Raw genomic sequence first — 26,324 nt, 5'->3', positions numbered from 1 at the left:
TCATAGTGTGAATTTCATTGTAATAAGATCAACAATGGGTTTGGAAATGTTTTTGTTCTGATGAAAGGGTGTTGTTACAGAGAGAGTCAACCAGTGTAGATGGCTATGTATTTATGTCTTTTATGGTCCATATTTTCTAACATAAACACTGCTTGTGGAAGTTCATCTATTATCTGTTACTTCAGTAAACTATCAAGGGACTGCATCTCTTGGGTTCAAAACAGGATATTTCCCCAAGCTTTCTCCTTCTCTCACTTCTACTTCCGAAACATTTTCACATCCCAGATGTTGCTGTCAATCAAATGGGCAGAGTTTCACATAGAACTTCCAGCCCTTGGAGCTGCTCTCTTTCCTCCAGTGCTATGAGGGGTTGTGCATACCTCTTTCAACATATTTACAGGAAAAATCTTCTGCATGGAGGACTCCCCGAAAGAATGACTGTCTCCTGACACTATTAGGAGGGCGAAACTTTGCCATTGTTGCAGCAGCTTGGTCTTTCTGTGCTGGCGCAGGAAGCCACTGTATAGATCCTGTGTTTGTAATAAGAAAATGATGGTCTTCATTTAGTTCAAAAACAAACATCGCTACTTCGCAAGTGTTTCTTCTAAGGTTATGTGGCCATAGAGAAGGGCCTCCAGCCTCTTCCTCAGAGTAATGTGCTGAGATGCCTTCCTCCCCGTAGCTGCAAGACTCTTTCTCCTGCGTGTGTGGCTGTCTGTTTTCTCTCTCTCAGTTCTGCTCACCCCGCCCCCGACGCCCCTCCCCACTACTCTCTGAAATCCTTTAGCAAATCCCAGAGCTGCAAACATCTGGAAACAATAAATCTGCCGACCTAAAATCCACACCCCCTCCCCCTTGTAACGAGAAGGAAACCTCTTCAGATTGTCTGGGAGTAGATTAATTTTGAAATATGATAAGAGGGAGAGGCCATTCTATCATGTTTCGAGGCAGGGTCTTTTCTTATTTCTAATAATTGAAAGAAAAAAAAAAAACCCACGTATGTTCCTTTTCTGTGTATTCTCTCTAATCTGTAGTCCAAAGTCATCCTCTGTTACTCTTACCTAAAAAACTCCAGCTTGGATCCTCATCACCGTGAATGGCATTGGCTGGATGCTGCTGCCCCCAGGGAGCTTGTTCCAGTCCACACCACACCTGGCTCTTGGCACGAGCTGGTGGCTCTCAGCCACCCTCGGCTGCTCTTAAGGATGGCACGGCGGGCAGCCAGGTGGAGCTGCCTCGGACACCGAGCGTCACCCACCAAATGCCACCCACCAAACGCTGAGTGTTTGCCCTGAGCCAGGCAGGGCCAGGCTAAGTTCCAGGCACAGATAGCATGTGGTCTCTGCCTGCAAGGGCTTTAGCAGGGGAGAAGGACATCTAGGAGGGTCAGAACGTGCAGAACAGAGCTGTGGGAGCATAGAGGAGGGACAGCACCCTGCTCTTGGTGGTGGAGCAGCTCCACCTCCTAAGAGGGCTGGGGCTGAAGGTTCAAGGTGGAGGAGGTGAAGCCACAGGGTATAGGCCCAGCAGAGAGGACAGCGAGGAGCTCGGGAAGGCTGGGGCAAAGGTTGTAAGGAAGGACACAGGCGAAAACCAGGCAGCAGAGAGCTGGGCCCTGGGAGGTTTTCAGGCCATGGAAGGGATTGGACATTATACTGTAGGCAGTGGGCAGCCATTGAAGGTTTTCAGCAGGGAGAGCAGCCCGGACACACTTCTGTTTGCAGTGGTCTCCTTGGGAGGCAGAGAGCACAGTGGATTGAAGAGAGGCTCGATGAGCACTTCTTCCTTCTCAGTCAAGTCCAGCTCTCAGGATCCCCTTAGCACCCGACGTGTGGGTGGTTTCAGTTCACCCACAGCCGCTGGCCGTGCCTCGTGTGGCCTGTGGGTGAGAGAGGTCGCCCCGCCGAGCTGCGCTGAGGTCAAACAGATGGCAGAAACTTTGCCTTGTCTTCGCCTTCTAAATCGAAACAGCATGGTGGTTGCAGCGATTTTCCACAAATTACATCAATCCAATAGTAAATGCTTACAATGGCACTTCTACAGGATGGCACGTTTTTATTCAGACACTCTGGGGATCTGCTCTGTGTTTCTGTTGCCATCTTAACTGCTCCTTCCCAAGGGGGTCAGGCTAACCTGAGTCCTGGGACGTCGCTGTGTCTCCTGCCATCTGGGCCTTATTATATTTACGGCCCACGTGTTAACATCCATCAGGCGTCTCCCTCGTCCCTTGGCCGACCTGCCCCACCAGCCTCCCTGACTTGCCGGCGGCGTGTTCCAGTGGGGCACAGTGTCGCCTGTCCCTTCTGTGATAGATTAGAGAAAGAAAGAACAAAAGAGCCATCCTTCTTCAGAAATAACTCGGTCCTAATATGAATATTGAAGACTCTCATTCATCTTGGCTCTTCTGGAATACTGATGGAAGCCTGTTCTGCATGTGGAAACTGGAGACTCGATACCAGCCAGACTTCACTCTAGATTTTATTTTAAAAGAAGTGGAAAAACGAGAAAAAGTGGTCGAGAAAATCGGTATGGAACAAAAGGAGCTAATTCCATAATTGGGGTGGGGGAAGAGCAATGCTTCCTTTAATTTTTTCCTTCTGTGTATAGCTGGCTTTTGTTTTGTGCATAAACACAGGTTAGTTGCCAAATTTCCATTGTTAAAGAAGGTGATGACTCACCCAGCCAGGGAGACGTGCAAGGATCTAATGGATGTGTCTAATGATGCTAGTCGGAATCAACAATAAGCCAAAAGGACTTGTGTATTTCATTTGTGACATACATACCCTTTCCTTGGCTCCCCATAAAATCCAGTAAGTTTGGTACTTGGGCTGACCTTTTTGAAATTCATTCAGTCGTGAGATACTTATTGAGGGTCTACCATGTGTCACATCCTGTTGTTGACTTACAAAATGCTGTATCTAAATTCGTATTTATAGCTATGTCTGATGCTCGAGGACCCTTAGCTATTTATATTAACTGCTTGACATTTTGTCAACCAGCAGCAATAATAACGCTGCCAATCTCATTTGTACGGTACTTTGGCATTTATGAAGCATTTTCACATATATATTATCATGTGTGTTTCTTACATGAACCCTGAGAGTTTTGTCAGGGAAGGCATTTAGTGCCTGGACTTGGGCTAGGCAGACTGCGCTAGAGTGGCAGTGATGCTTGTATTTTTACGTTGTTCACTCTGGAGACCTGTGCTTAGAGGCGGCCATCTGTAGCTCCTTCTTCAGTTTTGTTAGAGCAAACCACCTAACTTGTAAATGAGATTCTTGCCCAGTCATCAGAAGCATTTACTTTCTTACTGGGAAATATACCAAAAAGGATTTTAGCAAGATTTCTTAAATGATGGTGGTGATGATTAAATGACTGTTGATTACGTCCATTAGTCTTTCACTTAGAGGCACTTTGTTTATGGGGCTGAAATGAGGTGCAGCTGGGGTCAAAGCAACCCCACACAATTGGAAATTGCTCATTTTAGGGTTTTTGTTGTCAGCTGTGAATATTTGGTGTCCAATTTGAATTTTCTCTGCCCTCTTAAAAAACAGATGGGCACTTGAGAATTATGTAGCTGGATTAGTAACTGCATTGCAAGATGAAAATAATATTTATAATTATGTTTTTCATAAATTAGGACAGCATACCAAAGTCTGAAAGAGAGGACTCCACCCTAATCACACAGTGTAGGTTTTTTAAGGTTCAGGAGTTACCTCCTAACTGGCCTAATTTTTCCTCTGCCTGTACATACATAGATGCTTTGCTTTTAAGAGTGTGGGTGAGTCTTTGTGGAAATTTATAACAAAAGAGGAAAAAATATTGGGCTTGTAAGTATAGGGTTTATGAAAGGCACATTGCTGATTGCTGGTAAGTACGTTATTTTTGGTAGAACCCAAACATTATGCTGTGTGGTTAATCTAAATCTAGTAAGTACTTGGGGATAACAAATGAACAAGCATAGCAGGGGTTACATGGGCCAGTGAGCTAGAGACTTGCATTCAAGTGACCCAGACACAGACTTGCCGTATCCAATAATTGTTTGAAATAGGTTAATGAAAATATGCTGCAAGTCTGAGTAAATGTTCAAGAGAGTATATAATAGCCGTGGTGTCAGCCTAGCTCACAGCAACCTGAAACTCCTGGGCTCAAGTGATCCTTCTGCCTCAGCCTCCCAAGTAGCTGGGACTACAGACATGTGCCACCATGCCCGGCTAATTTTTTCTATATATTTTTTTTAGTTGTCCAGATAATTTTCTTTCTATTTTTAGTAGAGATGGGATCTTGTTCTTGCTCAGGCTGGTCTCGAAAAGCGATCCTCCCACCTCGGCCTCCCAGAGTGCTAGGATTACAGGCGTGAGCCACCATGCCTGGCCCGCAAAATACAGTTTTGAGACCCAGACTGAGACCTGGTGAACAAGGGAGCTTGCCACACCCTTTCATTCTGAGAATGACAAACTGCTGTACTTCTTGGCACACTGGTGTTTTCCAGCACACTGTCGAACAGCTCTTGGACCTTCCACTCCGAAGACAGATAAGCACAGAGCCTTGTCACAAGCTTAGCCCCCGCATGGCGTGACGAGGTTCCTTCTGGATTTCTCCCTGCCGAACTCTTTGCTTTGTTCTCGGCAGACTTTCCTGCGGGGCGCAGTGTTCTCTGGTGGTTGGAAGATGGTAGGGGTGAGGCTGGCAAATAAAAACATCACTGCCGCTGCTGTCCCCTCCACAGAGTACCTGGATTCACGTCGTCCCCACAGGGGCTGGGTTACCCTGTTTCTTGGCCACATTTCTCCCTTTTTTCTTTAAGGGTGAAAGAAAGGAAGCCACACGGCAAGTTTATTGTGCCTTGATTAAGGGGGTCTGCCAAGACCAGCATTTTGAATTATCTTTTTACTTGATCCCTGGAGATTTCTGCACCTGTAGACAGAGTGCTGTAGGAGGCTGCTGCGTGGTGAGAGGAGGTGGGCCTCTCCTCTGTAAAGTGGCAGCAGGACCGTTAGCAAGGGGAAGGTAGGAGGGGAGCCAGCAGGCTGCCCAGTCGGCAGGCGCATGCTCCGCTCCTCTCCCAGGGAAATCTGTCGTAGGCAAGAGCGTGTCTAGAGGTGCATCTGGCATTTGATCCCCTTAGAAAGACTGCCCACTCCTAGGAAAGTGTGTCTGTCCCCAGGGCTTCCAGTAGACCAGTTGAAGCTCACTGTGCTGGTCCACATCTGGGATGAGAAACTTATGCTGGGGGCATGGGGGAAGGCCATGGAGCGGCAGGTTTGGGTTCATCGTTTGCAGAACAGTGTCCCCAAGCTCACAAACAGCCCAAGTGCTGGGGCAGCCTGCTCCTGCAACGTGAGCTAGCGGGAGCTCATTGATCAGAAAATACAGGCACTGTCAGTCTTTTGTTTCCAAGCAACATTTTGTAAACTGTATTTATGGTAAGTTTTGTCTCCCTCTGCTGGCGTAAATCTTTATTACGGACTGCTTTCCTTCTACCCATTGATCCTAGTTTTTTAATGTTAAAAAGCCTTGGGCCACCAACCTAAGCCACTGGTGTTGCCACTCACTTGTGCATAAAGTTCTCACAAATATGACCAAACCTTTTGCTTCTGTGCATAGTATATTGTCTGAAATCACTCCTGTCTGTTTGGCCTTTGTCTTGTGCGGGATAGGACTCTGGGTGTGGATACAGCCTGGGGGAGTGGGGGGGGGCTTTGGTCTGCGTGCGGCATTCCTGCTGAGGAAGCCCCGGGGACGACTGTTCCTGTGCAGTTTGTTCTCCTGTACTCTGGCAGCTCCAGTTAAGGAAGCTGTTAAGTCCCACCCCTGGCACTTTTAGTGTCATCAAAAATGTCACGAAAAATGGTGCCATACTGTCCACATTTCTGTGTACCTTCCAGTGTCCTTCCTGTCTTGCCACAGGCCCAGAAGCTGAGGCCTGGAGTCTGGTCGCAGGCTCACGGGGTCTCGATGGTGGGTTTGGTGTTGGCTGGTGTTCTGTGTCCCTGGGGACGGCTCCTGCGTCCGCCAGTGTGAGTGGGGAGCCCTTTCCTGAAGACCCTTTTCTCCTCCTGCTTTGTGCTTCGTTATGTCTACTGACCGCTCCTTTCTAGAGCTTCATTTATTCCCTTGGCTTCTATTGTATTGAACTTTCCACATTCTTCTGTTTCTTTGAAGTCATATTCTATTTTCTTCCTTGCTTGCTTTTCCTCGTCTTAGCTCCAGACTGCTAGCTGTTTCCCAGCACCACCCATAGAATCTGTATTCTTCTTGAAAATGCCAGCTCCCCTCCATGTCACCTTCTGCACAGATGGCTCTCAGAGTCACCTCACAGCCAGAACGTTCCCCCAGGCTCTGATCCTCCATCTCCAGCTACATCAAGCCACTGTCCCTTGAGGCCTTTCCTGCTATCTCAAACTAAGCAACTTTAAAATGAAACCTCTATCGTTTTATCTCCTCAAGTCATCATTCCTTCACGACTCACCCCTTTCCCTTAATGTCACTTGTACTATTCAGGATACCCTGCCTAAAATGTTCTAGTCATCAATGGCCTCTTTGTCTTCCTTTGCCTCTTGTGTCTGTTCAGCTTCTAGGTCTTTCTGCCTGATTTCTAGAGCTGTTTGTCCCTTCTTGTTTTCATTGCAAAGATTTGGGGCTCAGGTCTTTGTGATTTCACGCATGTCGTATTGCTAGACCCTATTACCGGTCCCTTGATGTCCTGTCTCCTTGGATTTTAGAAATCTGTCTGTTTAGAGATATATAGTGGTTTTCTAACTGGCCAGAGGGCAAGCTCTAGGAGGTGGCATTTTTGGAGTCCTCTGTATACAGACTGGACTTCTCTCTCGCTCTGCTACGTTCTGACTCATCCAGCATGGCTGATTCGATCTCTACCCAGGCCTCGAGTGTTCTCTGGTCCCTGATACGATCCCATGGTCTTTGTAGCCTCCTCTTCCTATTTCCAAGTCATGTCTGTCCTTAAGCCCCAGCTCAAGTCCCCATTTCCCTGTAAAGAATATCTTGTCCCCGCTGCTGTCTCTGGACTTGCATGGCACGTGGCATGCTACTGTGACAAAGGGTCGGGTGTTGTCTCGGAATGTCTTTTGTATTATGTCCGGCTGTTTAATCCTTGTACTCTTCTTGAGTCTTTCACAGTGTCTGTCTTCTCCCCAAACTCTAGGGGTAAGCAGAACCTCGCACACAGTCGCCGTTTTAGAGCTGCTTGTTGACTTGAGCTGGTGGAATTGCCGGTACGATCTTGGGTCAGATGTGACGCGCTCCTCGTGTCACCTGATTTCGGATTAATGATCTTGCATGTGTGTGTGTGTGTGTTTTAGCTGCAGATCCCTAGCGTGAAGGGCTTCGACTTTGCTAAGCAGCACCTGGGTCAGCACAATAAAGACGACATACTGATTATTCACGAGCCAGCGCCACTGCCAGGACCCGTGAAGGACCACACCACGCCCTCTGAAAACGGGGACGTGCCAAGCCCCAAGGCGAAGATCCCTTCCAAGAACGTCCGTCACAGAGGAAGGTTATTGTCCAGCTTTCTGTGTCCTTCTCTGTCGCGGAGCATGTTTCTGTTTTCAGGTTGTCAGTTTTTCTGTCAGAAGGGCGGCGTCTGCAGCCTCGGAGACTGATGACTTGCCCAAGGTTGCGCACGCACCCGCTCTAACGGGCTGCCTAGGGAGGCCGTGTGAGTTTTTTGCCTCCAAGTGATTAAGACCATGAATCACTGTGATGGGTTGACGGTCCCCTCAGCCCTGATCAGCGATCAGCCAGCTCGAGGGTACATGTCCTGGGGGAGCGTGCTGGGCCCCGTGGAGATCATGTCAGAAGCAGTGTAGGAGAAGTGCATGGCGCTCGGGGCACACTCAGCCAGTACGGGCTCTTTGCCCTTGCCTGTGATGCCAGTGGAGGGCTGAGACTTCAGGGCTTTCTCTGCAGGTGACCTTCACTGAGTCCTCCTGCTGCCCACGTTGTCACCTGTGCTGGCATATTGCAGGGACTCTTTGCCGCCTCCTCCCTGCCTCGCTCCCCGGTGCCAATTTATTTCCATTCCTCTATCAAAGTAAAACACAAGGAGAATTGCTTATTAGTTCTCCAAGCTACCCAGAAGTCCCTCGTCGCCCTCTGATCCCATGAGAAGGGCTGCGGCTGTGTTAAAGAGGACACAGTTCAGAAGCAGGGTCTGTTAAGTCGACTTTAGATCAAGGTACCATCGGGCGTGGGCTACTGGGCCTCACGTCGTCAGCCTGCCTTTGAGCTTTGGAACTCTAAATCCTGATTTTTATGCTAGGAGCAAAAAAGTGTGTGATCCTAACAGTGTTTGAAACGACGTCATGGTTTCTATCTTAATCAGAAAACCTACCTCAGGGGTTCCAGCCTCGTTTTAAGAATTTAATGGATGTTAGAGCACTATCTCTACAAAAGAAAGTGAGTTATGTAGAGAGATGCTATTTGCTTAATTATCTTGCAGGCTAAGAATAAATTGAATCATTAAAGATTATTTAATACCCTAGTAAAATTTTATAAAGTGCTTTTTGTCTTGCCTGGTGGCCTCATCAGAAGTCTAGCCATGACATTTCAGTGGTCTGCGTGGCAAACATACAATGCTTTATATCCCTTGGGGGCACCAGAATGTCTTGGTGTTTCACGTTGCCATTGAAGCCAAGGAGCCCCAGGAGGTGGGGTGCTAACTGGTTACGGATTTTCCCTAGCCTGGTGCAGGCTGGGTGCTGTGATACCCTTGCTTTTAATATATAGACGCAAATCTCAGTAGTGGTCATTGCTTAAGTGTTCTAAGTGTAGGTGCCTTTCAAAGATCTGGAGTTATTTGTAGTGAGTACAGTACTACCCTAGCCTCTCAGGGATTCTGCAGACCCAGTTAACGCTGAACCAGGCCTGAAGCCCAAGTCCTCTTTGATCCAACTCATGCTAGACCCAGACTGTCAGTCTGGAAATGACCAGGAGCCAGGAGCTGGGCCTTGGGTCCTGGTAGCTTCGGGACCGTGTTCCAGTCTGGCAGTTAGTTTTCCAGCATCTGTTCGAATGCAGCCTGCTGAGCCACTTAGTGAGCCGCGCTAATTCGTCTTCAGGAGGTGACTGTGTGGTATTAACGTGATCCCTGAAGATGCTGTGCCGTGAAATAATTTTTTGGACTGTTTCGTTTCTACTCGTTTTGCCCAGAAGCCTGACTTCCATATCCAAGTTAATGCGCCCCTTTTCTTTTTGTTCTTCCTTGTTTCTAATGTTTGCAATTTATCTTGTGTCTGCAGAGTCTCTCCCTCAGATGCTGACTCGACAGTCAGCGAGGAGTCCAGCGAGAGAGACGTGGGAGACAGGACGCCGGGAGCGGTCAGCGACGGCAAGTCCCGCAGAGCCCCGCAGAGCGGTCTGTGACTCTGCTCGTTCTCCGCCTTGCGCGTAGTCGCTGTGGGAGTCCAGCAGGCTAGGGTTTTACCCCGCTTCTAATGCTGAAAGTAAAGGCTTAAAAAAAGAATCTGCAAAATGAGATATTCATCATTCGTATGGTGAATTTCCCAGCATGAGTGGTCACCGTCTCACATTGTATTGGTGTCTGCCTTGAGGCAAGGGACTGGTGCCAGAGCTTAGGGACTCACTGAGTGTGTTTTAAGGTTAATAACCTCCCTTCATCATAGTTAGGGTCCTGACCAATTTTCCTGCCCCAAAGTCAAGGAGGAATCGCAGTGAAACCATAGTCTCAAAAATTGACCCAGGATTCAGTGACTTTCTTAGGAACATCTCAAGGATTCCACAGCCTTCATGCCCATTATGTTTAGTCCTATTCCTAGATCTTTCTTCCAGAAGGTAGTTTAATGTGATCAGATGGTTTAGCATATTTGCACTGGGGGTCACGTATAGCTTCGTAGCCAGGTATGAAATGAACCTCGCTGCCTTTCTAAAGAGTTACGACCATGAGACTGGTGCACCATAAGAAAACTATGCCCACAGGTCTAAAAAGACTTGGGAATATTTTTTTGCATGCTGGCAAGGTCCCTTGGTTTTAGTTTAATAGATTCTATTAAATAAATGTGCTAGTATGGCTGTTGTCTTTATGGGACCTTTATTAGATTTTAGGACTGTGTTTCAGTAATGCAGAGATAATTGGGAAGTCTCAGGATATTATTTTTAATAGTAATTTTTATCCTTAACATTTTTTAATGATGAATGTCTCTGTATTAAAATGCAGTGCAGAGTGAACTGTATTCTATAAATGAGCAGATTCTGGACAGAAGCCCAAGGGCTTCTGTCACTGACATACTTGTGGACTTGCAAGTCCCTTAGCCTTCAAGGCTCCCGTGGGACTAAACTACCTCATCCTTGAGATTCCTTCCAGCTCCTTTCAGGTGGTTCTTCTATAATGTTAAAAGGTACCCCCTTAGAATAAAAGAAGAGTTTTTTTTCTTTGGTTCCTGTTCACAGAATTTTAAAAATTATTTAACACCATGGTAACAGGTGCACTATTTCAGATAGACAGGATTAAAATCTGGTTTTGGTCCTGGGAAAGAAATATTCAAAAATGAAAAAAGAGCTCTAGATTTTCTCAATTTCTGTTCATTGCTTATCTGAGAAAACCCTTGCTTTTAGTGCCTGCATTGAACTCCTTCTGATAGTATTACAACCAGTATATTCTACAAGAATAACAAAAATCAAATACCACTCTCAGCATATGTTCAGAATCTGGGGATTAAGCCTTTCAGCTCAGGGACTGAGAGTGGATCAGATTCAGGGATCCAAGTGGATCAGATGTGAATACTAGGAGCTCAGGTGCTGCTATTATAATTTGAAGAGACACCAGAATCTGTGCATTATTTTCATGTTTTAGGAAGATAGTTTTCTCACTACAAATATCGATTAACTTTTAAAACTTTGTTTACTTCTTAAAAGGTGCCATAAGATAGCTTTAATGCTGCCACAAAGGTATTTTATTGCTTGCATGGAACTTAAATACCCTATAAAAAGATTCTGAGTTTTTATCATAGCTTTTGGTTTATTTTATAATTCATATAGTAATCCTTTTCTTGCAAATTGTAATGAAGTGACTTGAATAATGGAGGCAGAAAGTGGCTTGAGAACCATTCTGGAACCTTCTTCCATGTTGCCCTGGGACCAGTGTGCCCTCTCACTGCTGCAGGTAGCACAGCCGCCAGCTCTATTTAGGCTCCTTGGCAAGGCTCTCTTTCTTTTTTTTGAACCAGGGTCTCACTCTGTTATCCAGACTGGAGTACAGTGGCAAGATCATAGCTCACTGCAGCCTCAAACTGGTCTCAAGCCATCCTCCCGACTCAGCCTCCCAAGTAGCTGGGACTACAGGCATGAGCCACCATGCTGGCCTTGGCAAGGCTTTTGACAGCCATTGCAAGTCGTCTGGTATTTTAAAGATCCGCCTTGCAATGGAAGCTGAATAAAGACCATTGTTTCAGTTTTGGTAAATTCAGAGTTGTGCTTTATTCTTTTCCCGGCTGACTGTTTTTCAGAAGGTGACTAGACCATGATGCATGACTTTACAAGCATCTGTGGACCCTTAAGAGATTATTCATTCAGATATCACTATGTTCACAGTTATTGCAGCTTTAAGATAAGTCACATCATTATAACTGGTTACCCTTATTGAAGATGTGCTGGGAGAGATGAGATGGAAAGTGACAGTATTGCTGGGCTACCATTGCCGTGTCCATGTACAAATTACAGAGGAGCTCTCTCTCCTCTTTATCAGTATCTCAAGTGTTCTTTTTTTTGTGGTGAGAAATACCAAATAGGTAAGGATTGTAAAATGCAGAGTATTTTTTATACTTTTTAAGTAGTTAGAACTTCATTAATCTGAAATTCACCATTCTAAATTTTAGAATTTCATGTGGTCACTAAGGCGACATTTACTTTTGTATATGCTAAAGAATTTGCAAAGCAAATTAATAGTTTAAATGAGATTGACTCCATATCATTACAAAGTTTTAAAAGTAATTTTGGAGTTCTCATTTATAAAATGATTAAGATCATAAAGTATAATTCTCATCATTTCATTAAGGTGTTTGTTGTTTATTGCCTTAGTCAACCTCTACGTCTTCCAGGTGGTCATTAAATATGAAATGTCCGATTTCAAATTAAAAGTGTAGTTTATTATATTTCAAACAAGAAGCAGTACATTTAATCAAAGTATGCACCTGAAGTATCAACACAGTTTTGCCATCTTAGCTTGTTTATGCCGGCAGCGAAGAAACCAGGAGAGCAAGTGGTGGGAATCACGAAAGGTGTTTTTTCACAGCTTGTTGAAAATTGAATATTTTTCCTGGCAAGAAGTGGTCCAAAGCCTGGAAGGAGTGGTAGTCAGTTTGGTGTAAGGTCTGGTAATATGGTGGATGACAGAGAGTTTCCAAGTCCAGCCTCTGTAATTTGAGCAGCATTGTTTGCGTGACATGTGGTCAAACGTCTTGCAAGAGGATTGGCCTGTCTCTGTTGACCAACATGAGCTGCTTAATCATAAGAATCCCCGTCATGTTGTCCAATTAGTTGCAGTAGACATCTGCTGTAATCGACTGACCAGGTTCCATGAAGCCGTGGTGAATAATACCAGTGCTGGACCACCAAACAGACGCCATAAGCTTTTTTTGGTGAATGTTCAGTTTTAGACTATGTTTTGGCACTTCATCTTTACCCAACCATTGTGTTGAATGCTTGCAATTGTCAAAAAGAATCCATTTTTCATCACACGTAACAATTTGGTGTAGAAATGGTTCTCCTTTATGTTGTGCCAGCAAAGAAAGGCAAGCTTCGAAATGATTTCTTTTCTGATGCTCATGTAATTCATGTGGAACCCATCTATCCAGCTTCTTTACCTTGCCCTTTTGTTTCAAATGGTCCAATATAGTTGGAATAGTAATGTCAAACCTTGCTGCTAATTCACGTGTAGGTTGAGACGGATTCGCTTCCATTATAGCTTTCAGCTCATCATTATTCACCTTGATCTCAAGGTTGCCCGTGGCTTCATGGCACACTTTCAAGATTAAAATCACCAGAATGGAACTTCTCAAAACATCAGCGTACTATGCGTTCATTAGTCACATCCTTCCCAAACACTATTTCAAGCTGTCTGTGCTGCATTGGTTACATGATGGAACTCATATTTGAAAATAATGTGAATTTTTGACTTACCCATGATCTCACAAAAGTTGCTCTAAAAAAAAAAAAATTGAAAGATAATCACAAGCCAAAAGGTGCATTTGGAAGACTGAGGATGTACCTTCACAATAAAAGTAAAAACAAGAAGTGTCAAAGTGAAATGTCAGAAATATCAGCTGTCAAACTTACGACTTAAGGAAATCGGACATGTCATTCTTAATAACCTAAACATTTCAGGGCCTCATCACAGTAAACTTGCATAAACTCACAGTGACTGTAGGCATTGCGTCATCCATTTGGCAAGTGCTTCCTAAGTGCCTGTGATGTGTTAGTTGCTGGGGATGCAATGAAAATAAGATAGATATGATTGCTGCCTCATAGGATACTAATGTGGTCACTTACATTAGTAAAGGTGTGACTATATTTGCCTATAGATAATGAAATAATATTTCTTTGAAAATGTCTTGTTGCATTGGTATTTCAGTAATTCAAACTGACTTTTCTTCTGTCATTCTGCTTTGTTGACATTGTCCTATCCTATCTAGTATAATTTTTCTTTTTTTTTTGCTTAAGGAGCAGAAATTTATTTTTTTCTTTCTTCAGTTTTTATTTTAATCAGTAGGTAAAATTGTATATATTTATGGTATATAACGTGATGTGGTTTTGCTTTTATTATTTTTAATTGACACATAATTGTACATATTCAATACATGCATACAATGTGTAATGTTCAAATCAGAGTAATTAGCACATCCATCACCTCAAATATTTATCATTTGTGTTGGGAACATTTAAAATCTGCCCTTCTAGCTATTTGAAAATATACAACAAATCATTGTTAATTATTATTACCCTGTAGTGCTATGGAACGTTAGAACTTCTCTCTGGCTATGCCTTTGTATCTGTTAACCAACCTTTGGCCATTGCCCCTTCTCTCCTGCCTTCCTCCACGCCTAGTAAGCACTATTCTACTGTCTGCTTCTGTAAGATCCACTTTTTTAGCTTTCATACATGGGTGAGAACATGCAATATTTATCTTCATGCGCCTGGCTTATTTTACTTAATGTCCTTCAAGCTCATCCCTAGTGCTGCAAATGATAGGATTTCATTCTTTTTTAAGGCAAAATAGTGATGTTTTGGTAAATGAATACATCGTGGAATGGCTAAATCAAGCTATTTAACATACGAGGTCTGTCCAGAAAGTATCCAGCCATGTAATAGGAAAAACGGAGACATCTATTGAAGACAATACAAGAAACATCGTCCATAGGACAAGGGCGCCTCGGTCCCCTTCTAAGTAGGCACCTTGCGGCCTCGCACAGTTCCCCCAGCATCTCTTTCCCTAACCCGTACACGTTCAGCAGTCTCAGGGCTTCTGCTCGTTGCAGGCCTTCCAGAATGTGGATCAGTTTCAAGAGATTCTTGGCCGTCTTTGGAAGCGTTCGTGTCACGCTTTCATTTGTGCCGCACTCATTGCATCGTCCCCGACAGCCTTCTGCATCATCTGAATAGTTTCCACGGAGGAATGTTCAAGCTTAACACAAAATCTGATGCGGATTCATTGCTCTGCTCGCTCAGTCATTTTGCATGCCATGGCTACACAGGGCGCATGCTCACTCAGCGGCGTCTAGCGCCCCAGGGACTAGCACAGCGACGTCATCATTGATCACACATGCACAGCCCAGTCCACTCTCCTCGGCCACCAGGTTACTTTGATGCCATGCTAACTGTTCTCATTATATTAACAGTGGCTGGCCACTTTCCAGACAAACTTCTGTGCGTTACTTCGCATAGTTTTTTTTTTTTTTTTTTTTTTTTGTGGTGAGAGCACTGCAAATCTCTCTTAGGTTATTTTCAAATATATAGTTTATTATTACCAATGTGGTTACCATGATGTACAGCAGTAGATCTCTTGACTATATAGTGTAATTTCTTATCATTACTTTTAAAAAATGATATTGGAAGAGAAAGGAGTTTTAATCCAAAGTCCCTACTTGCCTTCAGGCCGGATTCCCACAGTATTAATCTGTATGTGTCCATTGTACTTTCCACTGGTCATTAATATCTGTGCAGTTTTAAAAAAAAATTGTGCATTTCATAGCAACCAAGAACAAAAAAACGTATTACAAATTTTAAAAACCCTCTTTTCAGCCATTTCAAAGGGCCGGGCTCTAGGCAGTATGGAAGCCTGAGGCTTTTCGGTACTTCTTACCTTCCCCTCCTCCACTTAGCCCCTTACAGGCCTAAGGCTGTGCGTTCCCTGCTTATCCTATTGCAATTAGTGACCAGTAAAGCAGGGATCTGTGACCGCAGTGGGGAGAGTGTGGGCTAGGAGCGTGGACAGGAGCCCAGGCACAGGCTGCTGCTCTGGTGGTTCCCGGGCAGGGCTGACAGTGCAGTGTGGAGGGGCCTTTTCTCCTCTGTCACCTTTGTCTCCCAGCAACTCAAAGCTCTCTGCCACCCTGGAGAACAAGTGATCTCTCCTTTCAGAATCAGTAGCTTAATGTGCCACCCTTTGTGGCATTTGCTGTTACTGTGTAAGTTTGGTTAACAAGGCTAGCCTGTCTGGTGAGACTAATGATCTCCTTTTAGGCATTATGCCTGCAACTTGAGTGGCTGCCACCAGATGAATGGTGGTGCCTGGCTGGGCTTGCATTGCACAGTCGGGCAGGCTCCTTCTAGGCCTGGGCAGGGAAAGAAAGCTTGAGAATAGCTGGAACCCAGACAGTGTGCCTCCTTGCTAAGAGAAACGTCATTCGTTCAGTCATAAGAATAATTTCTAATGGCTTGGGTTAACAGAGCAGTATAATGCAAATTGAGAGAACATACAAAGACTTAACACACCACTGATGGGCACTCCTTGTATGAAATACCAACTACTAATGCTTACTGCTTTGCTCAACTCTGTCTTTTTTACACTGAGGAGAAACCTCTATGGTTTTCCTTTATGCTTTTGTTTAAAAACAGCTGTTGCACGCTCTCACTCCTTGTGTTGGCCTGCTGGTCGTGTTTTAAAGCAGCATCCAGGTGACTGTGGCCGATTAGAGGGAGGGAGGGAGGGCATCAGTTGATCTTCTTAGCGTGACTAACTGGTTCTTCCCATCAGCTGAGCCTCTTTCTCTCTCTCTCTCTCCTTAAAGTTTATTGGGTTTGTTTTTACTGTGAAAATAATGCTCATTAGAGAAAATCCCATTACAGAAAATATAAGATGTAGGAGAAAAGCACCTGTTATACCAAGATTCCGTCTTTCTTAACATTCTTAAGTGTTTCTTTTCTGTCCTCTTTTTTTTTTTTTTTTTGAGACAGAGTCTCGCTTTGTTGCCCAGGCTAGAGTGAGTGCCGTGGCATCATGCCTAGCTCACAGCAACCTCAAACTCCTGGCTCAAGCAATCCTCCTGCCTCAGCCTCCCAAGTAGCTGGGACTACAGGCATTCGCCACCATGCCCGGCTAATTTTTTGTATATATTAGTTGGCCGATTAATTTCTTTCTATTTATAGTAGAGACGGGGTCTCACTCTTGCTCAGGCTGGTTTCTAACTCCTGACCTCGAGCAATCCGCCCGCCTCGGCCTACCAGAGAGCTAGGATTACAGGCGTGAGCCACTGCGCCCGGCCTTTTTTCTGTCCTCTTTCTGCACATTTAAATGTCTTCTTTTCCACAGGCCTGATTAGTTTTTTTTTTAATTATCCTGATAAAATATACATAACATAATATTTACCATTTTAACCATTTTTTTTACATGTATTCTTCGTGTCTTTTTAAAGTGGGAACTGATTCCCTGTAGGCAACACCTTTTTCTTCTTATGTGTCTTCAACTTTGTTTTCTTTTCCACATCAAAACAGAAAAGTTGGAAGTGGTGATTGTTCCCTAGTACATGCCTGTGTGTCCACAGTCCCCTTGTGTTTTGTTTTCTCAATGGTATCTCATTGCCTTGGCAACAAGTTTATATCATTCTAGTGAGCTCCCTCACAGATGATAATAGAAGTTCTGAGCTGCTGTAAATGGTTTTTCTAAAAGTTCTGTGAATTGTGCGTCGACCACTGAGCAAGTTTAGGCTCCTCATGTCCTTTAGATTTTCTTACGGAAGGTTCTGGACCATATCAAGGCAAAACAGTACAGTTTTTGAAACAGCGACATAATGATTTCCTCACATCTTTTCTAAAGGTATTTGTAATTTTGAATAAAGCTGGAGGAGACCCTATTTAACCCAGACCATTTAAACTCAAATAGTGACATTTCAAGTACTCTGCCACTGGAATGGAGCTGTGTTTCTGGTCAGGGTCTGATCAAGGATTCTTTAAGCAATGATCCATAATTTGGATTATTCGCTATTTAAGGTGACTTTATATACTTATTTTTCGCTTTTCCTTCTGCTCCAGGGCCAGCACTCCCCAGCTCAGGGAACGAGCAGCATTCGTCAGCCTCCATCTTCGAGCATGTGGACAGGATTTCCCGCCCCTCGGAGGCCAGTCGGCGGGTGCCCAGTAAGATCCAGCTGATCGCCATGCAGCCCATCCCAGCACCCCCGCTTCAGCGGCCCCTGCCGGCCGACCGCGTGGCAGAAACCAACAAAATCAACAAAGAGGTATTTGTTTTCATTAAAAATACCTTCTGATTTAGTCAGTGCTTGAAAATGAGTAAAAGGTACAACGTCCATGGATTACTAAAAATATGAATTACTGTCAAGAATTTTTTTTTTTTTTGAGACAGGGTCTCACTCTGTTGCCCGGGCTACAGTGCCGTGGCATCAGCCTAGTTCACAGCAACTTCAAACGTCTGGACTCAAGTAATCCTTCTGCCTCAGCCTCCCAAGTAGCTGGACTACAGGCATGCACCACCATGCCCGGCTAATTTTTTCTATATATTTTTTTAGTTGGCCAATTAATTTCTTTCTAGTTTTAGTAGAAACGGGGTCTTGCTCTTGCTCAGGCTGGTTTCGAACTCCTGACCTTGAGCTATCTGCCCGCCTCGGCCTCCCAGAGAGCTAGGATTACAGGCGTGAGCCACTACACTGGCCAAGGATTCTTAATTTCAAACATCACAGTCGTTTTAGATCAGGTGCTATTCAAGGACACTGTTTGACACGTAGGCAGATATGCAAAAAAGTGTTAACATGGCAAACTTGAAGCTTCGCCCCTTAGAAAGTCCCCCTTTGCTCCTCCTTCTGATCCTTCTCATTCTTTAAGACCTAGTTCAAGTCCCACGTGGCTGGTGGCCACATGTCTGTATTTTTGTGGGTGCCACTCTGGGGTGTGGGGGAGTCTCATGTGGGTAACACTAGGCGATTATCAACAAGTGGGTGTTCTGCTGTAGGCTGCAAGCGGCGTCTTTGCACCTATCAGTCTTATTTGCAAATCTCTTAAGGAGTGACACTGGGCATGGAAAATATTTATTCTCAGGGCATATCTAGTTATCAGACATATGTGTCTTCAGAGTTGTCACTGGCCAATTTCCAAGGTTTGAGGGATTATTTTCCCCCTGGCAGTGATGAGACTTCCTCCAGTGCACCACGCAGCGTTGGGAATAAAGCTCGCTGGGTGGCAGGGTCCCTGTCCCTGCTGGGCTGCGCCTGTGCTCACGTAGGTCAAGGGTGGGGCAGGGGAGCGTCGCAGGAGGGCGTTCCTAAGGAGCATTGCACGCCCAGTCTCAGCATCCCCTGAGGCCACCCGTGGCTGTCGTTCCTCCCGTCGCCCTCCTCAGATCCAGACGGCGCTGCGGCACAAGTCCGAGATCGAGCACCATCGCAACAAGATCCGGCTGCGCGCCAAGCGCCGCGGGCACTACGAGTTCCCGGTGGTGGACGACCTGTCCTCGGGCGACACCAAGGAGCGGCACCGGGTGTACCGCAGGGCGCAGATGCAGATTGACAAGATCCTGGACCCCACGGCCAGCGTGCCCTCGGTGTTCATAGAGCCCCGGAAGAGGTGGGCAGGGCTCCTGCGCGGACAGCTGGGGGGCGGGCACACAGGTGCCACAAGGCGCAGAACGGGGCCCCTCTCTGCTGTCGTAGGGCCTGTGACAAAAGGGCCGCGTCCGTTTTCACGTGAAAGTCTGAAAACGAGTTGGAGACGCGCAGAGAGGCTGGGTAGGCTACTGGTCCTGTCCTTCTCAAAGCAGCTCCTCCCGTAGCTCCCTGGGCTCTTCCTGACACCTATTCTTTCACTTCCACGGTTCACCTCCTGGGGAGTCCAGCCGCGGGGGTGGGGGTGGTGGGTGGCCTCATTTGTTTTCTCACAGCCGCCTGCAAGGTCGGGGGTCTTACCTGTCCCCACCTGGCCTCCCAGGCTCCTGCCCCGCGGCGCAGGTGCATTTTCTTCAGAAGCTGCTCGCGTGTGTGTCTTTCTCTGCTCACATCCTGAGATGGCTTTTGCTGCCTGCCACGTGGAACCTAGGCAGGGCCTGCCCTCCGTCACGGCTCTTTTCCGCTCTCTGCCACGCAGACAGTACCGCCGGCAGGAGGGGGGCACCTCCTAATTCCCCAGTCACCTGCTCCCCCTTTCCCGCCGCTGGCGGTGCCTGCCCCTCGCCTCTCGCTCCCACGCTCCCGGCTGCAGGCCCCCCCTGGTGGTCAGACCCAGTTTAGGCCGGGTGGTGCCAGCCTGCCTCACATCGACCCCCGTGCTTTCTGGACGTGCAAATATAACTGAACGATGTCACGATTACGGACTGCCTTCTCTGTTGTTCCGTGTGCGTTGATGAGTCTGTTTAGGTAGGCTCCGCGCAGAAACCGTGTCTTGTGTGTGTTTGCATGTTACGAGGTGTTTGCACAGTGGCCAGCACGTGGTAGGGACTAAGAAGACACTTAGCGCTTACTTGATAAGCCAGTGGCAAGAGAGTTATTTCTTAGGAAGATAATTTCTTTTTTTTTTTTTCCTGGCAGTTCACGGATAAAACGGTCTCCTAAGCCTCGCCGGAAACACCAGGTCAACGGCTGTCCCGCCGACGCCGAGAAGGACAGGCTCATCACCACGGACAGCGATGGCACTTACAAAAGGCCCCCCGGCGTCCACAACTCCGCCTACATCGGATGCCCCGTGCGTGACGTGACGTGACGCTGACTTCCGCCTCGGGAGCCAGGGAGGGTGGCGCCTAGGAAAGCGTGTCAGGGGAGAGCGTGGCGGTAGCAGCTGCCCGTGTGGAGGCTGATGCTCCAGGGCCAGCCGCGTCGTGAAGCGTGTGGGGGAGGGTGGCCACTCCTTCCGAGGGAGACTTGAGTCACATCAGCCAGGGGGCTGCTGAGTGATGCCTCTGGAAGCATACTCCATGTTTCTCCTCTCTGTGTGTCAGCTTCTCTCGGGCTTCAGAATGGGGACTTCTTGAGGTTAACTGGGAAACAGAGAGAGAGAGAGAAATGTCCAGAAGGTTTTTTTTCCTTCCCCCAGTCAGAGGGTTGTTTGGGTTTCTTGATGATAGGAGGGTTATTCAGGGTTTTGTTCCCTCCTCCTGCTGCCAGAGTGCTAAGAAGATAGTGTATTTGCATATGTGTGTGTGTGTGTGTATATATATATTTATTTATTTTTATTTTCGTGGAACAAAGAACTTAATGGAAATTAAGAAATAAGGAGTGAATCATTTTTTTTTTCCAAACTGAAAGGGGCACAGACAGTTTCTTCAAGTGTTAAAGGCAGACATTGACAGCATTAAGACACAAATACACAGACCCCATTGAAGAGGGAAGAGGAGCCAGCCTCAGTGAGGGGCTGTGAGGGACACAGACACAAAGACACCCCATGGCAGAGTGGGACAGCCAGTGTGCTCCTGAAGCCCTGTGCCAGGCTAGTGCCCCTGCCTTGTTGCATGAGGCCCCTTCCTCTTTCTGGACGCAAACTCACAGGGCCATCCTTGTTTAGAGAGCGTTTAGCAAAAGTCACATCCTTGGAGATGGGATTTGAGATTTACATGGTCACTTTAGGTAAATCTTATGCAGCCAGCCATTTCTCACCATTTCTTACTTGAGGTTTGTATTTTTCTTCTAAATTACACAAATAACTAACGCTGAAAGACACTAAATACAATCAAAACACATGTGCCAAAGATCCACTGACATGAGGCCTAAGTGTAATTGAATCATGATCAACTGAAAGAACCAGACTTTCCTTGGGACCTTCCTGTATTTCTGGTGTCCTAAAGACTGTGACCTTCATAACCTTCCCATGAGGACCAGTGTGATTCCAGAGAGTCGGAAAGTCGACACACCAGACTATTCTCCTCCTCAGTAGAACAGATGGAGTAGTTTCTGTTACTTTAAGCTCCTCCTGCGAGATCGCTGGCAGTTGTCGCAGTAGATGGTGGTCTTGTGCTGCCCTTGGGTTTTTGGAAAGGTGTTTGTCTAGACTTGGTTTGATCTGGGAGCGCTGTCTCCTTGGCACCCCCAGGTGGCCACCTGGAGCCTTTGTCGGTCTGAAGCAGGGACTTCCTGTGGTGTGGAGCTGAGGATGGAGGGAAGGACTGAGTCCCCTCCCTCTTCCCTGCTCTGGCCAGCCTGGGCTCACGCTCTCAGGGGAATCTCCAGCGAGCCTTCTCAGTCCCTGTCTTCTTTCCTAACCAGCCCTGATGGCTTCATGCGGCGCCACTGGCTTCTGTCTAGGGAGTGACCTGCGTCGATGACCCTAACTTGGGCTTTTTTTATGGTGGCTCGCACCATCTGTTTTTTCTTCCTTTTTTGCTTGGCAGAAAGTGTAGCAGTTCCTCCTCCATTGGGTCAAAAAAAGCCTTTTCCTGGAGAACACTACTCAGTCGGCTGCTTGTCTTCCATGGCTCCTCTTTTCAGACTCCCTAACGTGACAGTCTTTCTCAGATGGCCTTACTTTTCACTCCTTCTCCCTAAAAATTCTGAAACGCATGCTTTCAAAGATAATGTCTTTCTCAGAACAAGCTTGCCATTTCTAAGGTTATTTTTCATCTTCAAGACTATGCTGGGGATGTGCTACATGTTTTTGAATTACCGTGAGTTTTCTACTTTCCCTTCAAAATATTTTCTCCTTGGCCACTGATGGTGGCTCACACCTGAGGGCACAGGGTCCTCAGCCCCAAGGACAGAACCTCTTCTCTCTTCAGTGTCTGTTGCAGCCACCGTGATATTTGGGCTTATGGAGCCTCTAAGACCAGAAAGGGCTCTTCTTCAGTTGGTTCCCTGTTTGGTCTCTTGTAGTTTACTCAGTGTACGTTATGACGTTTTACTCACAATGCAATATCAGTGAATAAGATTTTTTAAAAAATCTTTGTTACTTATCTTCCTGCCTCTTAAATAGTGGGTATAGAACAGGGTTTAAACCTTTATTAATGACTCATGTTACCCAGAGATACCTCCATTTTGAAGACATATGTTTTTTTGAATAAATAATTGTTACTATTTACTATTGTAAATAGCTGTTATGATAGGTTATTATCATACTATGTATCTATATATACTATTATCATATTATACTATAATTATAAAAGTATAATTATATGTACAACACAGTCTTAATATAGTGGTGACTTTAACCTCTTTTAGGGGTATGTAGGGCTATTTCTTCTATTGTTAATAGTCAATAGACTGCTTTGTTTTTTGATTTCTCTGTGGAAAGTTGACTAGGTTTTTCCAGTATATATATTTTGAAATGTGGTATTTGGCTGCTGAGGGGCTTTTAGTAAAAAAGTCTACCTCTCGGTACTGAAGTATGTTTCTAATAGTTGAATTTTCCTGAAGACAATGATCTTTGAGTATCTCCACTTTTTTTTTTCTTTTTTTCTGATTGAAGCCTTTTTCCTCCATGAAATGTAACGCACATTCCTCAGCTGTCATTTTTTAATGCTTAGGATAAACGTTTTCCTCCATGTCAGGAAAATGGTTAAATTCCATTTTGGCCACAGAGTTTTGTTGTAGGGTCACCAGGAAAGCCTGTGTGTGATCCTTCTCTCCTTTATCTCCCCAACTGTAGTCGGACCCTGACCTCCCAGCCGACGTGCAGACGCCGTCCTCGGTGGAGCTGGGGAGGTACCCAGGCCTGCCCTTCCCCGCCTCCCAGTACATCCCGCCCCAGCCATCCATCGAGGAGGCCCGCCAGACCATGCACTCCCTCCTGGACGACGCCTTCGCCCTGGTGGCCCCAAGCAGCCAGCCCGCCAGCGCCGCAGGTGCGGGCCCTGGGGTCCCACCTGGCCTGCCCATGAACAGCACCCCTTCCCGGGAAGAGAGGCGAGCCACCCAGTGGGGGTCCTTCTACAGCCCAGCCCAGACAGCCAACAACCCATGTGGTGTAAGTACTTGCTTTCTAGAATTCTCTCATGGCCACGTCTTGTACTTGTGTTGCCTGACTGCCTCCCTTTCAGGCTTCCCGCAAAACGCTGATTGTATCTGGTAAAAACTAAAGCTTGGACAGTGGGTCTTAGTTTTTGTTATCTTCTGTTAAGTTAATTCTTAATGTTGGAATTGTCCTTTTATGCCACTCTGATACTTGGTTTGTTGAAGAATGGAGGAGGATTTTTAGGGAAGTATTTCCTGGTTTCCTCACAATATCATGAAGCAGAGGCGGGTAACTGTCAAAACATATGGTCATTTGTGGCTCCATGAAAGGTGCAGTTTTAGGATGTACTCAAATAGTTTAACTTCTCGTACGGCCACGTGGGACTGAAGCCCTGGAGGCTGTGGGAGCGTGGGTGGCAGCGGTCCACAGGTGAGCAAGGACGACCATTCTCAAATGTCAACGTGCCATCTGGCATTGAGTTGACATTTCAGCATCTCATCTGCCTTTGTTGTCATTTATGTTTTTCATATTCAATCAGTCCTTTCAAATTTACCTTCTTAAGACACGGAAAAATAAAAACTCTAAGAAGTGACACAAATATTATGTTCTTTTAATTTCAGGTGAAATAATGAGACTAAAAGATTTGACTCTGGAGTGAAATTAGTAGGTCACAATTTAAATGTATTAGTCAGGGAGTGTTTTTACTAGGCCCTCGGATTTCGTTACCCTTACAATTGAGTGACATTGGGTGGCGATAACCATATGTTAAAAGAATTTTATTTTTTTGTCTTTGAAATTGGCTCGAATTTTCAGAATAGGCCCTTGGCAATAGATTGTTCCCTTCCAGGCACGCATGGCACAGAGGCTGCAGTGTGGATAACCCTGCCATGTGGGGGGCAGGAATATCATTCACTCTGATCATTATTAGTTATTATTTAATGTTACATCATAGCTTGATTCCACAAATATTAAACTACAAAGACACAGCTGGTGGTTTCTAATCTTTCAGGAAATGGAGGTACAGAATGAAACTCAGTGAGAAAATAAATGTGGATGTGGTTGTTGTATCTGGTCATTTGCTTATTGGCCTGCTGTATTCCGGGAATTCTGCTGGGTGTCGGGGACATAGCAGCGTACAACGCGGTCCCTGTTTCCCAGCTCTCAGGTTCTGGGGAAGACGTGTGGACAGTGAGAATGGAATTTCCAGCACAGTGTGGGAGGTGCCGTGGTGGGGAAGTGATGTTGGGGGTGGGGGCACTTAGCTGGACCTTGAGGTGTTTGTAAAGGATTTTCTGGACAAAATGACATCCAAGTAAAAAATCTAAAAGATAATTAATTAGTGATTGTCAGTTGAAGGATATTTCAGGTCGTGGGAATTATAGCAGAGACAAAGAAATTAAAGTATGTGGGACAGGCTGGGCGTGGTGGCTCACACCTGTAATCCTAGCACTCTGGGAGGCCAAGGCGGGAGGATCACTCAAGGTCAGGAGTTCAAAACCAGCCTGAGCAAGAGCGAGACCCCATCTCTACTAAAAATAGAAAGAAATTAGGCCGGGCGCGGTGGCTCACGCCTGTAATCCTAGCTCTCTGGGAGGCCGAGGCGGGCGGATTGCTCGAGGTCGGGAGTTCGAAACCAGCCTGAGCAAGAGCGAGACCCCGTCTCTACTATAAATAGAAAGAAACTAATTGGCCAACTAATATATATAGAAAAAATTAGCCGGGCATTGTGGCACATGCCTGTAGTCCCAGCTACTTGGGAGGCTGAGACAGAAGGATCGCTTGAGCCCAGGAGTTTGAGGTTGCTGTGAGCTAGGCTGACGCCACGGCACTCACTCTAGCCTAGGCAACAAAGCAAGACTCTGTCTCAAAAAAAAAAAAACAAAAACAAAAAAAAAAACAAAAAAAAATAAAAATAGAAAGAAATTAATTGGCCAACTAAAATATATAGAAAAAATTAGCCGGGTATGGTGGTGTATGCCTGTAGTCCCAGCTACTCAGGAGGCTGAGGTAGATGGATTGCTTGAACCTAGGAGTTGGTGGTTGCTGTGAGCTAGGCTGACGCCATGGCACTCTAGCCCAGGCAACAGAGTGAGACTCTGACTCAAAAAATAAGTAAATAATAAATAAATATGTAGGACAAAATTCCTCTTCTGCACAAGGTGGAGGAAGAGTCTGGATTTACTTTCCTTTATGAAACTGGGGCTACCAGAATCTTTTTTTTTTTTCCCTCAGCCACCATTTTTCTCAGTTAATAGCATGATTCTACTCCTTTACTTATTTGCTTCCTGCTGGTGAATTTTTAGCAGTAATTTTTGACAGATTTGCATCAAAATAAATTTCTTACTTATTCATTGTTCATAGGTGTTGGGGATTAAAGATTCCAGATAATGCTTTAATCTACCCTCTTAACTGTGAATTCAAATCCATCAGTAAGATTTTTATAAGCACTGTTATTCAGTGGTTTTTCTCAGCGTGGACTTTCGATGTTATCCTAATGTGTTTTGATGAGAATGATAACAATTTTAATCTAGTGGAAAGCCAGAATCATTACCTGAATCTGTGGACATCTAATATAATTTAGACATATTTATAAATTGGTTGTAAAGTTACTGTTGCCAGGAGGAATCTGATCGTCATTTATTTTGCTGCTTCTGACTATAGTAAAAACCACAGGAATGTGGATTTCAAGGTGCCTCCAGTTTCCACCTGAGCGTTTATTTACCACCTGATGACATTCTTGCTCTCTTCTGCCAGTGTGAGGGTGCTCGTTGTGCATCAGTGAGTTAGGCCATGTGATAAGTGGTGTTTCTGCTTCCCTGGTGAAAGTTAAGCTGTCTCTGGAGCAGTCCTCTCCGCAGCGAGTGTGGATGCCTGAGCTAAGACCCTTTCAGGCAGGCCTGACTGTGTGTTTGCTGTGCCTTAGGCCTATCCCACACTCCACTAACCACGCGGCTTGCCTTCCCCGCTCT

At 45.7% G+C, this 26,324-nt stretch overlaps 1 protein-coding gene across 1 annotated transcript in view; it reads left to right on the top strand.

Annotated features, from left to right (window-relative positions):
* KIAA1549 (KIAA1549 ortholog) overlaps window positions 1-26,324 on the top strand; it is a 119,976-nt gene that overhangs the window by 75,564 nt on the left and 18,088 nt on the right. The window contains exons 13-18 of the mRNA XM_076006226.1: window positions 7,323-7,519; window positions 9,264-9,379; window positions 17,506-17,711; window positions 18,827-19,050; window positions 20,007-20,160; window positions 23,050-23,367. Coding sequence (XP_075862341.1) covers window positions 7,323-7,519; window positions 9,264-9,379; window positions 17,506-17,711; window positions 18,827-19,050; window positions 20,007-20,160; window positions 23,050-23,367 — 1,215 coding nt within the window. The remainder of the gene's footprint in view (window positions 1-7,322; window positions 7,520-9,263; window positions 9,380-17,505; window positions 17,712-18,826; window positions 19,051-20,006; window positions 20,161-23,049; window positions 23,368-26,324) is intronic.

Source organism: Microcebus murinus, chromosome 9, assembly GCF_040939455.1.
Source record: "Microcebus murinus isolate Inina chromosome 9, M.murinus_Inina_mat1.0, whole genome shotgun sequence".
NCBI lineage: Eukaryota > Metazoa > Chordata > Mammalia > Primates > Cheirogaleidae > Microcebus > Microcebus murinus.
This window is presented reverse-complemented; position numbering and strand designations above follow the sequence as displayed.